Below are 15,399 nucleotides of genomic sequence, written 5' to 3'. Positions count from 1 at the left end.
ATCAGACAGTCTTTTCTGATGGGAACCCATTCTTAAATCACCCAAATATCAAACTCTCTAGAGTGAAGGGTTAGTTTGGGTTTACTGAAGTCACACAATAAGACAAACAAACTAACGGGTCAAAGCAGTGACAAACTAGCGACCCCTGGTGTTCTGTGAGGTAAAACAATATTTGTTTGCTGAGCTTCTTCCACTGGTACTCCTGCTGCTCCTGCAAACTGCGGTCATGAAGAACACCATCTACTGAAGATAATCCACTGACTATGTAAGCAAGTACCTTAAAACAACCTCGCTTCAAAAAAATCTGAACTATCCACTTAAGAGGAAAAGCACTACCATGGGCTGGAGATCCTATTCTGTGTAGCATAAGAAGGATTTGTTAAATGCTGAAATGAATTTCTATTCAAAGAATCATTGCTGCTGTTAACCTTTGTTAATGCGGTGAAAGTAGCGCTCTGTAGTGAAAGACTTATGGTCCAGATTCAGGTCAGACTGCTCCTTTAAACAAACAGCAGTCTATGGCAAAAGTACATCCGGCACATAACATCTTATCCCGGAGTTATTCATTGTAAAGGAGTGAACATTTACATAATGCTCAGCAAACCTAAGTAGTAAACCTGCATAGGTGTATTCTGTCTTACAGTAAGACTAATCACCTCACATCAGTTGCATGTCTTGTGTGTTTTGTCAATTTTGTACTTAAAATCTTTGAACATTACAGACTTGTGGAGTGAGTTAGGTTTAAGGGTCAGATGTCTGTGCCTTCTCATGGTATGCACTTGCAAAATCATCATGTGTGCAGTAATTAAATAAGGGCTGTGACTAACAAGGTATTTTTAGTATCAGTTACTCTCCTCATAATTTTTTCAATTATTTTAGTCTGAAAAAATCCCATCACAAGAGCCTGTGGTCTTCGAATATCTTGTTTTGTCCAAACAGCAATCCAAAACACAAAAAATTACAGTTTCCATTGTTAAACAGCAAAATTTTCACATTGAAGAATAAAGTCAACTTTACCCCAGTTTTGCCTCGCTAATACATACATAAGAAATTAAACAAATATATAAAAACAAATTCTAAAGACCCTCCACACAAACTCACAGACATATCAGTGACAGCATAACCTGAAGTAAATCCAGTCATTCTGAGCAACGCTTAAAACAAGATCACCATCATCCCCCACCAATATTATGTTATTGTTATATTATGTTATCATGCATATTATGCTCAAAATGAAGCATAGTTGTTTAATTGACTTTATTTTCAGATTAGGGAAACACATAAGTGACTAATTAATTAGAGCAGGATCCAGGAGAGACTTGTGCTTTTCCTCAGAGGGGCATTTGTGGACTGAAGTGGGTCTGTGTGCAGACAGGATTTGTCATGCCCCAGTGACTGTGTCTGGCTTGTTTGACCTCTGACCCTTGTCTACCCCCCCCCCCCCCCCCTCCCAACACCACCACCATCCTTGTATACCCCTTCCCCCGACTCACCACCCTCCACCCACCCTGCCACGTCTCCTAACAGCGGAGCGTATCTGAGAATTCCCTGGTCGCCATGGACTTCTCTGGAAGGACCGGCCGCGTCATCGACAACCCCGTTGAGGCCCAGAGCGCTGCCCTGGAGGAGGGACAGACCTGGAGGGTAAGAGGGGGGCCAGAGCTTTGCAATGGAGACGTCTTTATACATGAACAGTTTTAAGCTCCAGTTGTTTGATGTGATTCACACTAAAGATACACTTTCAGAAATTAAAGTGCTAACTAGAACCTTAAAGGGTTCTTCAGCTTGTCCTCATTTTACCCTTGTTTCTGGTACAACCTTGTCCAAAGATTCAACCCCCCAAAAAAGGGTTATACCTAGAACCATCTGCGAATGAATCCTCCCATAACTACCTGCAAGAGGTTCTACAGAGAACCCTCTATGGTGTAATGGTTCTACTGAGAACCCTCTCTGGGGATTCTATCCAGAACCTTTCCACCTTCTAAGGTTGCCAACAAGAACCCACTCAGGGAGTTCTACCAAGAGCATTTCTATATTCCAAGGGTTTTATCAAGAACACACTTTGGGGTTTTATCTAGAACCTACCCAGGGAGGTTCTACTAGAAACCTTTTAATATTATAAGGGTTTCATCTACTGCACACACACTTAGAGGGTTCCACAGAGAATCTTTTTATTATTTATTTTATTATTTATTTTATTATTATTTATTTATCCAGAACCCAACAAGGGGGTTCTACCAAGAGCATTTTTATGTAACAAGGGTTTTTTATCTAGAACAAACTTGGGGGTTTTATCTAGAGCCCATGCACAGGGTTCTACCGAGAACCTTTTTATGTTCCAAGGGTTTTACCTAGAACAAACTTAGTGGGATCTACTGAGAACCTTTAAGAACAATTTCCTCCAAAAAGTTCTTTGGATGAAAAGGCTTCTTAATGGAACCCCTAGTCTTACAAAGAACCCTTGGCAACTCCTTTTTCCAAACAAGAAACCTTTAGAAGCTTTTGCCTTTAAAGGCAAATGATTTGAGGTAAAACCTTACAGGAAGAATTGGACCCTTATTGCTATGAATATAGTTTTGTACAGTGTTTAAAAAGTAAATTTCATCATTAACTCTCCCCGGGTTTTGTTTTGAAATATTCCTTTATCACACTGTATATTTTATCATTTGAGATGTCAGTTTTCTCATTCACAAACATCTTTGGTATCTTTTACACATTTGAGCAGTCTTTATATATTTTATCTCTTGGAAATGTTGTGCAGAACCCTTTTCTCCAGTCAATCTAATTTATTTTTCCGCTGCATCCCTTTTCTCGGTAAATTCAAGTGTGCAGCAGCTCCACTTATCTGTTGCTGAGATCATTTCTCTCACGAGGCTCAAGCGGAAAAGCTGCTCACTCCATGTTTTTGGTTGTGGGTGACTGCAGAGCATTATGATGTTTGTTTACTGTGCTAAAAAGAAGTAAACTTCAACAGAGTAACACAAAAGAATCTAATTCTCTGTGTAGATGTTACAGATTTTTCAGTACAAAGGCATCAAAAGGGAGCTCAAAGCTGGGAAGCTTATTTAAAGGAATAGTGTTTGATATTTTGCTATCTAATGGTAAATGTTGCCTTTTATTCCACATAGAAACGGAGCCAGCGTATGAATGTCCTGGGCAGTCCCAGCCCCCTGCACCCGTCCTCTCTGAGCACAGGTACTCTCAATTCAAACCGCCAACAAATATAACATTAATCAGCTGGTACAGACTTTGACTGTAGCCCAGCAATAACTGAAGGACTGAACTATATGTGTTAACATTTATTTGGGTGTTTTGCTTGGACAGGTCTGGTAGAAAAAGAAAAGTTCTCAAACACTGAATCAAAGATATCCTGTCTGTCTTTCAGTGATCCACAGGACGCAGGTATGGTTTCATGGCCGCATCATGAGAGAGGAAGCCCACAAAATGATCATACAACAAGGCCAAGTAGATGGGTAAGAAAAACTATATCCTGAGCTTATTTTATCTGCTCTTAAAGGTATAGTTTTTTGAAGTTGGGGAATGGAGATCAGTGCTATCCCAGTTTGGAGAACCAGCAGGAGTACTGGTGTAAAAAGCTAAAAAATATACTGTAGTGAACAGAGTCAGCAGCAAACCATATTTTAGCCACCTAAAAAATCTATGTACAGTGTACACTATATTTAGAATATTTTTACTGCTTTACTTTGTTGTTAGCCTTTTTAAAGGGAAACCGCTGTTATATAAGCAAAATGTTGCCGTCTCCAAACCAACCAAACTCCATAGGCAAAATCATTTTACCACATAGAACATGGGAGTTGCTGATCTATCTCTGCCTAGATCTGTTAGTTTGTTTGTTTTATTGTGTGACTTTGGTGTTTTAAACAGTTTGGTTTCACCAAAGTCACACAATAACACAAAAGAAATTATCTAATCGAAGCAGCAGTAGACCAGCAATGAGTTTGGTTGCTTTGGAAAGAGTGATATTTCTTATTAAAATTATTAAGAACAAAAAGCTAGCTAGCTGAAACTAGTGAAATGCTCTGACATAAAATCTGCCTAATTAGACAAAATATCTTGTCGGACAAAAAAACAAAAAAAACAAGCATATATTGTGTTGATTTTAGATATTTTATCTTACTTAGTTTCACTTTTTGCAATGAAAGAATTTTGGTTTTATATGGTGTTGAATGTTGCTCAGTGACATGCAGTAGAAAGCTCCGGGGAAAGGCGAATTAAGTCTAGATTATTGTCAAACTAGAACTAAATAAAAAATGTAAAAATGAAGACATCACTGCTGCCAAGAAAAGCTTAGATCTGTAAAATGTCGTGTCTAAAAACAGCCTTTTGGCTTGACAGCCACATATCTTAGCCTTTACCCAGTGGATTAAGATAAGGTTCTCAAAGAGTCACAGCTCACACAGCATATCATCAAGCATTTAAAATGTTACAGTATAAAAACCACCCAAATGGAGTAACAGCAGTGATGTATATTTCATGCTTTTCATGAAAGAGTTTCATCATTTCTCTCTTTATGTTCTGTGTGTGTCAGGTTATTCCTGTTGCGGGACAGTCAGAGTAATCCCAAGGCATTCGTGCTCACCTTGTGCCACCACCAGAAGATCAAGCACTTCCAGATCCTACCGGTGAGTCACATGACACAATACAGTCACATTACACTTGTAAGATCTAATTATGCTGAGAAACGGACTTTTTTCATAGCTGTCCCTACAAATTTCAAGCAGGTCATCCTTTTCTAAATACTCTGAGATAAAGTTTAATCTCATAGAAAATCCTACAAGATTCATCTGGCCTGCTACTCTCACTTAACATCACTACCAACCATTTTCCAAAGCATGCCATGCTTTTTTAAGATTCTGAAATTTGTTTTTCCTTCCTCCCAGGCAGCCATCTGTTTTCATTTATTTTGTTACTGCACAGAAATCAACTTGAAATGGCTTAAAGGGCCTGTTCACCCAAATTACAACAGAGACATACTCTTTCACTTGCAGCTGGAGGTATCTAGCCATTCAGAAAGTTCTGGTTTTGTTTGCTGAGTTTTTGAGAAAATTGGCCCAATTCAAGATGGTTGACAATGTAAGGACATGCTGTACAGGTGCAACAGCTGTGGAAAACTGGAAAATGGTTGGCAAAAACGTCAAGCAAGTATGTAGAGCAGTAGAGATATGAAGAAAAAAAAATCAAATATTCCCTTTAAAATCTAAACTGCATACTTTTCTTTACTACGTACTGTTGCATGCAGTATGCATACAGTTTGGATGCACTACTTTGTCTTAACTTTGTTCTTTAAACTTCTACCCTCTTGTTCACACATCTGAAGTAAAATGTACAAAGAAAAAGCATACGCTGTCCTCTGTGTGTGTTCTCTTTTGGCAGCTCAGTTGATGTGACAAACATGCTGTGCAAAAGACTGTGGGATAGAAAAGCCAAAAAAGCATACTTACTTGCATACTAAATGCTACTAAGAGCAGTAGGACATCTTGGTATTTTGGGCGTTCTGTATTTGACATACTGTGTAACTGGACTTATTAAATCTTTTTCTTGCTTACTAAATAGTATAGTACTATGGGTGTTGGAACGCACCCAAGTCTGCAGCCATGCTAGCAGCACTGTGAGACTGTAATAGGCTTCACTGTACTTTCAGCCAAATGCTAAAATCAGCATGCTAACATGCTCACAATGACTATGTGTATAATGTTTACCATGTTTACCTCCTGGTGTTAGCATGCTTTTTGCCACATTTGCCACTTTGTATGTAGAAGAGCTGAGGCTCACAGGAATGTCATTATTTTTGTACTTACAGAGTGCTGCAGGGATGACATATTTTTGTAGGCAAACCCAGAGGTTAGCATCTACAAAACGCAATCGCCAGAAGTAAAAAGGGAAAATTAGGCTATAAACAAACTACACCATGGTCGTGTGACGTCACGTCAAAACCACTAAGTGACTGGTGTTTGGTGTGATAATGTTTAATATCCACAACAACAGCTGTAGGCTCATTTCGCCCACTTGTTAGCACCAGTCTTTTTTAAGAAAACCAGAAAGCTTCAAAATTCATGAGTGAGGTATTTATTGATGTATTTTATGTTGTAAAAACATTAAAATCTCTTAATCTTGTGACCTTATTTGAGGCAAATAGCAAAAAAAAAAAAAAAAAAACACTAAAAAAGCTACTGACTTGGAGACAAGGAAACAGGAAGTGCCAATATACTAACTAATTTCTGGGTTTTAGGACTCAGTCCTGCAGTGCTTTATTTGGTCATAAACCAAAGTACTAAGTAAGTTCAAAGTACTAGATTTTTAAAAAACTGACTGGTGGAGCTAGATGAAGTAGAAGATGAAGATAGAAGTCAGTAGGACACATCCTTCAGGAAAAATTGGCATTTGCTCCAAATGTCATGCCAAACCATCCTAAAATTGTCTAACTGACACTGCACAGTTTTGACACTCATGTCTTATTGTTATGTGGTGGTTAACTGTCCTCTCTCCTCCCTCTGGTTCTGTTCTGAAGTGTGAGGAAGACGGTCAGGTGTTCTTCAGCCTCGACGACGGCGCCACCAAGTTCACCGACCTCATCCACCTGGTGGAGTTTTACCAGCTCAACAGAGGAGTGCTGCCCTGCAAGCTCAAACACCCCTGCACCGCTGTGGCCTTGTGACACACCCCCCAACACTCCACCCCCTTTTTTGCACACCTCTCACCCTGAGATCCCACCCCCCCCCATCTGCCCCTCCCTCGCCAGCGCAATGAGGTTGAGGAGATACAGAAGAGTTCAGTCAAGTTTCGGGGATGTGAATGAGGAGCATTTCTCTGCCTTACCGCTGTTTGGATGTTTGAACAGCAGCCGTTCGGACACTTCAAGCGTTTGCAGATTGTGGACCCAGCAGTCGCCTGGATCCTGTGATGTCGTCATGGAGATTCGGTTGTTTTGTCATTGCCGTTTTGACCTGGAGAGAGACCACATGTTGTGAAAACACAAGACAGCTAAGGTCTGTCCCTCCCTCAGAGTTCCCTCACCCTTCAAGCCCCCCAAAACCTCCCTCATCCTCCAGGCCTGATAAGCTGTGGCGCCCGCAGAGCGCCACCCTCTGACTTCCTCATCAATCATCAGGGATGGACGGGAACCTCTCTGGGTCTCATCAAACTTCGATCCAGGAGATTTCTCAACCTGTGCAGTCCAGTCTGGATAAGCTGACACCCTGTCCCCCACCCACCACCACCAAACTCAACGCGGCCTCTCTGCTGTGTTCTGTCCCACAGTCCCCCTGGTGCGACCCTGATCCTCTTCCAGAAAAGCTCAGAGCAAAGTCGGGAGAGAAACGAGAAGTAGCTGAAGGCGAGATAAGCAGAGCAGTGTCGAGGGTTTGCTGAAAGGACAGAGGAATGTTCATGAGGAAGGCTGAAACAAGCCTCTCTTGTAGAGTTGATTACTTGATGTCATTTTAATGCTGTTTTATTACTGTTGATTCAATGCAGAACTAGTTTTGCACTCCCGGGCGGACAGACGACAGCTGTTCTCTCTAGCTAAATGAAGCTGCCTGCTCTCCGTTCGTCCTCCTTCTCCTCCTCCTCCTCCGCCACCCCCACCCCCCCCCTCTGAAAAGCATGCATGTGAATTTCCACCAGTTCTGATTGGATTACAGTGGCGTGGGAGCAAAGAGAGTCACGGCTGACTACGCAGTGCCTTTCAGACAGGTTTGGGAACATCTTGGACCTCTGTGCGGCTCGAAGCAACATGACCATGCTTTGGTTAAAAAAAAAAAAAAAACACTAAAAAAACAAAAAAAAAAACAAAAAAAAAAACCGAACATGCTCTTGAAGACCATGAGGAAGAGGAGGAAGATTGTTAAGTAGACTCCTGAAGTTTGTCCACCCCCAAGCTTCTACCATTTCAGTCTTTGTTTTTGTTTTTTTGTTTTTTTAATCAAAAGGGTTAAATCTGTCGGTGAATTTGTCTTTGAATGTCATTTTCTTTTCTTAAGTCTGTTCTGGGCTCACTGCTTGCACATTTTAATTTTCTTGATTTAACATTGATGGGCTGGAGCCGTTGACATAGATAAAGATGGACAATGTGTCTCCATTTCCTCCCACTGTACAAAAATGAGGCCAAAATGTCCCAGACAGGAGCACTGCCATCTTGTGCTGGTGACATAATTTGGAGTCAGAGTCTGTGCAGTAGTGACAAGGAATGGAGTCATGCTTTTGAGTTTCTGCCCATACAGCTGGCTAACTCAATCACAAGCAGAGCTTAGCTGTCAATCATGGCAGGAAACCCCATTTTTCTGTCACTATATAACTTATCAAACCCAAACTTATAAGAAAGATATGACAGAAACCATATTAGAAAAAAATGTATTTGATGTGAACTTATATGCCTCCATGGAAGCAGTGAATTTATGACCTATACTGCAGCCAGCCACCAGGAGGTGATCAAGATGTTTTGGCTTCACTTTTTGTTGCCCATCTTTATATATGTCAGTGGTTGGAGCTGTCGCGTTCGGATTCTGACCACTGTTCCCTCACTCCATACAAGACAAATCAACAAAAGCACTCCCATTATGTTTTTTTTTTATTTTGTTTTAATATGGAATTGAACAAATAACTTGAAACGCAAACCCAGTCGACTGTGCATCAACACACTGTCAAAATAGATTCACTCGCCTTAAGTGAAAATTGTGAGCCTTGTGTATGAAATCTAAGCTATATTAAAAATGCACATACAGTTCAGATTTTAAGAGGATGGAAAAACACCAATAGTGTTAAAGTTTATGTTAAATGCATAGTTTGACATTTTTGGAAATACTTTTACTCACTTGTCGAGTGTTAAATGGAAATGTCGATACCACTCTCATGTCTGAACGGTAAATTTGAAGCTGAAGCAGCATACAGTTAGCTTAGTTTAGCACAAAGGCTGTAAACATAGGGAAACGGCTAGCGTAGTTCTGTCTAAAGGACGTCTAAAGGACGTCTAAAGCTCACTAATTAATGTAAAATTTTGTTGAATATGACAGATTGTAGTTTTACAAGGGGTTACTTATCGGACTGTTTTGGGCACAATTGGCATGTTTGTTTCAGTGAATGTATTTTTTATTTGCTTTTTGAAGTGTTGTGTTACAAATGGTTGATGGAAACAACAAAATTTGGAAAAACACAGCAACTTCAGGTGGTTTATGCCCTTTTTTATATATAAAAAAAGGCTCAATGTGCTTAATGGGAGATGGAAACACTTTCTAAATAAATTTTGTTGTAGCGAAGATTTAACTCACATGACTGATCCGCTGTTTCCATTGGACAGTTTCCCCGCTCTCATTGCTCTATAATACATCCTTGATCGCTCTACACAGGTCTGACGTAAGCTTCCTCATACATGAAATTTAATTAATTAATTAAATTAAGTTTTATTTGCATCACCTGCAAGCTCTTCTGGTACAATGATATAGTGATTTTCTGAGTGGAGAACTGGTGCCACCTATTGCTTATCCCGTTGAACCAACTCCTTATCATTGCATAACAGTAGAGGACGGAAACAAGCATTCACTTGCATTTTCTTTTGCCAATTTATTCAAAATTCTGTAAAGATTTATGACACATTTGAATGGAAACTAGGCCTAGTGGCTTTCTAAGCTAAGATAACCAGCTAATTTATATTTACAGTCACAAACCACAGTTCAGTTCAGTGGAAACAAATCTTGGACTATATTGTGCTATTTTTTTAGTCTTCTTGCAAATTGTGGAAAATATACCAAAGACATGACAGTGGTTTCAATCTTCTCATCTGTCTCTTGGCAAGAAAGCAAATAAGTATATATCCCAAACTGTCAAACTGTTTTTAACAGCAAAAATCCACTTGAACACACTTCAGGAAACAGGCCATGGTTATGCAACCTTGCATGTCTGTGTCTGTTTTCTCGTCGGGTGCTGTATTTATCTTATTCCTGCAGATACCTGGCTAACATGTAACATCGTCTCAGATATTTCCAGCAGATATATTGTATGGGAATTTGCTATAGCATCAATGGTGAACATCAGGTTGTTGTGTCAGTCCCTCACAATCAAACAGTAAGGACTTCTTTCTTCAGCAGCCACTTTGTAAAAATCATACAAGAAATGAATGATAAGAAGTAGAGGAAGACACTTCCACACCAGCAGTAGCCTCAGTAGATCATAATGCCTTGCAGCCATCATGTGTGTGCTCAGTGAGAAGCTACACTAGTGTTCATGAATCATATTAGAGCTGAAATTATTAATTGATTACTTAACCGAAATTGATTCACAACTCTTTGGATTGTTTATCATTATTTTTAAGCAAAATCTTTGGGTTTTGGACCATTGCTCTGACCAAAAAAAGCATTTTTCCCAATTTTATGACATTTTATAGATCGAACAATTCACTGATTAATCAGGACACTTGATGAAATTGTCATGATTTGGCTAACTAGCTCGATTTCTGTTTCTACAGACCAATATTTAATTAAAAACGGCATGGGAACGCCTATTTCTGGTGGCTGTTGAAATGCATTTTGGGAGATTAAGTGAAAAGGAGAGAAGGCAGGTATACTTGTAAAAGTCTGTCCACCGAAAAGTAGACTGTGACACTTCATCGCGAAACAAATCAAACTCAAAGCCAGTGTAGGATTTGAAGCTAGCCAACTTTGGCACCCCCTAGTGGTAGCTTTGAAAAACAACTATTTTCACATGCTTTTTTTTTTTTTTTTTTTTTTAGTTTTAAATCAAACAAAAAAACCCACCTATGATATTTTGTTGTAATAATTAAATTTTCTTCTATAGATAAACTTGAATCTTTGAGTTTTAGAAAACCCCAAAATCCTGTATTCCAAAAAAGTATGTTGTGAACCCAATTAGTCATTTTTTGGGTGGTTGAAAATTAAATGGTTGCAACAGAAAGTATGAAATCATTAACCATCATTCAGTTTCACGTAAATGAACTTACACAAAATTTTCTCTACAACTCAAAGAGTACGTTTTCTAAGCAGCAAAAGTAAATTATCACGAAACAAAGATACATTTATTTCACACCTTATAGAGTCTGAGTTTGATTCAGAACTCAAAAATTGAGTGAAGACAACTGCCTTGAATTTCTGTGTTTTTTCAACTTTTTGTTACAGTGTATATTCCCATAGAAATGTCACATACGGCTTAACCAGATGAACTGAGTGGATTTTCTTTCCTCTAAATTACTCATGAAAAAAAAAATATTTGTAAGAACATTCAACGGGAAAGGAGGTTAGAGAAGACATTTTAAAGTCCTTTTGTCTTCTTTGTCTCTCATCCTCTCTTTCTGTCGTGTGACCAGCAAAAGAAAAGCTGCTGGTGACATAACACCTGCTTAGCTTCATCCTACACCCTTCCCGCCTCCCCTCCCCTCCCCTCCCATCCATCCTGTGTCAGATCCACAGGGAACAGGGTTAGCACGAGGCCATCAGACTCCCTACCAGGCCAACTAAACTCTCTCCAAGTACTGTCATCGACTCGCAAGCCACTGCCACACCATTCGACTAATCACGTGACTTTGACTGACTCACCAGCTCTGCGGTCCACCAATCAGGCCTTTTTCTAAGTCAGCCAGGGCAGACTCTCTCCTCTCCAGGGATCGGATAATGCTTGAACCCCCCGCCCCCCTTTTCCCACCTGTGTCCAGCCTGTAAGCTATGACCCTGTGGTGAACATGTGTGTGTGGATGTGTGTGCGTGGATGGCCAGACTGTTATACTCACTTATTCAGGATTGCTGGTTGTCATAACTCGCCTTTCAGAGACAGTCAGAGGAAGGTCGCTTGTCGGTCGGGTAAAGTCAAGCCAAGCTGTGGATGGCTGGACGTGTCCCAGCATTCCCAGTCCCTCGGTCGAGATTCTTTCCTGTCTGTCAGAGAGGGACGCCAAGCCACATCGCTGTGGGGTCAGTGGGGATGAGCCGCCGTCCTCTCCTCCTCCCTCCATTTTTAATCACTGTGCTACAATGCAATCCTATACACAAGCCCAAGTATATGAATATACCAGTATACAGTATCATTTGTTTTCTAAGTATGTGAAGCTATGGAGAAGACGTAGATCTAACACTGTACCTAGGTCACAGATCACTATGTATGGGGCGTTATGCTTTTGCTCATAACTCCGTGTAAAATGAAGAATGATTTATTTTGTCCTTTTTTCCATTATTTGATTGTGTGTATATTGACATTATTGTGTATTTTCTTTGGTTTGCCACAAAATGACCTTTTATATATATAAAAAAAAGAATATACCACAGTATATACAGTATTAAATTAAGCTGTTTTTTTTTTTTTTTTAAGAGATCAAACTGGATTTTTGGCGTGTGTCAAATTTCTGAACATCAGTTGTGTGTATAAGCTGACAGACTGGCAGAGTCTTTACCTCTGCCAGTGTTCAATTGACTTTTCCCAAGTCCCGCCCATTTTCACTCTCTGTTCCAATAACAGCTGAGCAAACCTGGTACCTCGGTCAACTTTCTCCTTTTCCTGTTAAAGTGTAATCTAAGGCCATATCTTATGTTAGCTAATGTCAGCAAAACTCAAGCTATCTACTTAGCTAGTGTTTTACTAATATTATTTTATTTTAAACACATTATACATGTTAGAAAATAGTTGCTCAAAAAGTATGTAGAACTGAATTGTGGAGTTCGACCATTAAACTGTTGTTCACGATTTCTGTATTCAGGATTTTTTGGGCAGACCTGATATATATCTCGGTGACGTGCTAGAGCCACGGTCTCCCAACACTACCTAAGGTCAATGAACTGGCTCACAAACGACACCGCCTCCCTCTCCCCTCACCCTCTTTAATGGTCACAGCGACTCTCTCAGCCCAAATCAGCCCAGTAGTTCACTTCAGCTCACTTCAATTCCAACAACCCAACACCAAAGAAAAAAAGATACCATCCTGTCACCGTCCTCTGGCTCTAGTGGCTCAAACATGTACCGACATGTCCAATAAAGCAGCTAGATGGAGCATTTATGTTTCAGCTTGTTTTCAGGAAGAGAACATTGACAGAGGTACCGGGTTTTTCAACTGTTGTTGCAGCATAAAGCAAAAACACGTGGGACCTAGGAAGGTTGAATTCTAATGCCATTTTATTTTAAAACCACATCTTTTGAATATCCCTTCTCTTTGTCTCTCTGTCACATCTGATTCCACTCATTTGCTTTCAGTTTGAAGCCGGTAAATGTTTGGATTTTAACCTTTACACACATGCACACACACACACAAACACACACCAGTGATTTTTCATCAAGAGCACACACACACACACACACGCTTCACCCTTGGGGATATTCCTAGCAGCTTTTGTACACCTTTCATCGCAAGTAGTGCAATTATACGACCGTAGCTGCATTTCATTATGTCCATTTACTCTGATTTTAAGGTGCATAACAAAGTTTTTTATTTCCTTTTCTTAATGAAGCCTATTCTCGCAGCAGGTGCCTCTTGTTTGTGAACAGTTTCAAGTTTTTTTTTAAGTTGCCATCCGTCCACTCAATGCGTTCATTTACAGTTCGCTGTAACTGTGATACATAATCCTACTGGAACTAGATCGTAATATCAGGTCAACATTGCATACCCATCGACATTGGTGACTCACATTGCAGGTGCACGTGAGGCGAACTCAGTGTTGGTTGGGTTTTATTTTTGGGTTGAAGTCATCATAAGCTGAAGTCCAATAAACATTTCAGGGAAAGAAAGAAAAAAAAAAAAAAGAACAAATGAACCGTAATCATTTTTTTTTTTTCAAATAACCCCACTGTGCTTTGCTTCATTCTATCTGTACGGCTCCTGGATCTACATTGTATCCTGTTCAGGTATTTTTGTACAAATAAGGGACTGATATATTCTCTGTTTATTGGAAATTAGAATAAAAGACAACATTGCTATAAACCAAAAATGGCTGGCCTGCTGCTGTGTTATTCTCCTCCTGAACGTTTGCAAACCAAACCCCATAATATTTTTGACTGGCCACAAATTAAGGGAGACTAGAGTCTGCACACTAGATAATTCTCCCATGAACACTGATTAATATATCATGAGGTGACATTTTGGGTGAATCCCACATCATATGGTGGTATGTGAATACATTTACATTAGAGCGCTATTTGCTGTGCAGACTCTTTTTCCTTTTTTAACATACTTCTGTTCAGCACCTAGTATTTATCACATGTAGATGTGCCTGCTTTTTAAAACTATTTTACACAATTCAAGGCCTGTGAGCAACAACATTACAGATCCTTGGCATATATCTAAGTAGCAAACATTAAGATTCAAGACTATATGCAAAAATGACAAGATAATTCAATTTAATTAAATCAATTAATAGTGATAGTAAAACATATATGAATATACACAAATAAAATATTTTTTTTTTAACTTTTTAGTTCTATGTCAAGTAGTCAAGTGGGAGCTGTTTTCATACATTTGTATCTGTCAGTGTACAAGTACTCAGATCCTCTAATAAAGTAAAAATACCAATACCACAATGTAATAATACTCCATCGCTAGTTAAAGTCTATGCAGTGAGCCATCATGTCCAACAGCAAATCATAGAATTGGCTCACTGAAATGGAACACAGCCATTGTTAATGTTATTAATACACCTGTGCCTTGTCTGCCTACTGTAAGATAAATGTAGTGGAGTATTAATATTTGCCTCTGAAGTGTTGCAGAGTAGAAGCAGTAGTAGTAGAAGTACTCAGATCACTTAGTCTACTTAAGTAAAAGTACTAATACCACACTGTAACTGCAATTGAAACCTTACTTAAGTTAAAGTATGTAAGTACTATCAACAAAATGTATGAAAAGTATTGCATAGTAAAATGTTCCCTGTCAGGGTTATTCTATTATATATGATGTATTATGGATTACTGTTACTGCTGCATTCAAAATCACCACATTTGGAGATGGGACACATGGTTTTCACAGGACTGGAAGGGTCTGAAAAACTGGAAAAGTAACTGGTAACTAAGGCAGTCAGACAAATGTAGAAAAAAATTGCAATATTTGCCTACAAGTATACAGTTGCAAAAAAATGGAAATACTCAGGGAAAAAGTGGGCTACCTCAAATTGTAACTCGAGTACGCTGAATCAAGCTCAGTCAAAACATTACGTCATCTATTAATAAAATGAAGTTTTTTACAATGTGCATTACTTGAGTGCACCAGTTGAACCACGTTTCCCAGCAGCCCTCTACAACATGGCGGTCTCTTTAAAGGCCGTCACGCGCTGCACACCTGAAACCTCAGCCGGCTCTAATCACCTCATCATCTCACTGTTTGTTCTTATATGTGTAGCAGTCCATTAATTAGCTCTAAGTTAGCTCGACGGCAAACACGTCCATGTTTTTTTATTTTTTATT

General features: G+C 39.4%; 1 protein-coding gene across 1 annotated transcript in view; it reads left to right on the top strand.

The window, feature by feature from the left end:
- Positions 1-8,046, top strand: part of LOC146312762 (growth factor receptor-bound protein 10-like) — a 64,873-nt gene extending 56,827 nt beyond the window's left edge. Inside the window, exons 13-17 of the mRNA XM_084739105.1 lie at positions 1,528-1,644; positions 3,129-3,195; positions 3,386-3,473; positions 4,550-4,643; positions 6,530-8,046. Of these exons, the coding sequence (XP_084595231.1) occupies positions 1,528-1,644; positions 3,129-3,195; positions 3,386-3,473; positions 4,550-4,643; positions 6,530-6,676 (513 nt within the window). The 3' untranslated portion in view covers positions 6,677-8,046. The remainder of the gene's footprint in view (positions 1-1,527; positions 1,645-3,128; positions 3,196-3,385; positions 3,474-4,549; positions 4,644-6,529) is intronic.
- The last annotated feature ends 7,353 nt before the right edge of the window (positions 8,047-15,399 follow it).

The sequence above is a fragment of the Lutjanus erythropterus genome, chromosome 16 (assembly GCF_056507025.1).
Source record: "Lutjanus erythropterus isolate fLutEry1 chromosome 16, fLutEry1.hap2, whole genome shotgun sequence".
In the NCBI taxonomy this organism is placed as follows: domain Eukaryota; kingdom Metazoa; phylum Chordata; class Actinopteri; order Lutjaniformes; family Lutjanidae; genus Lutjanus; species Lutjanus erythropterus.
Note: the sequence above shows the minus strand (reverse complement) of the source record. Positions and strands in the feature narration are given on the sequence as shown.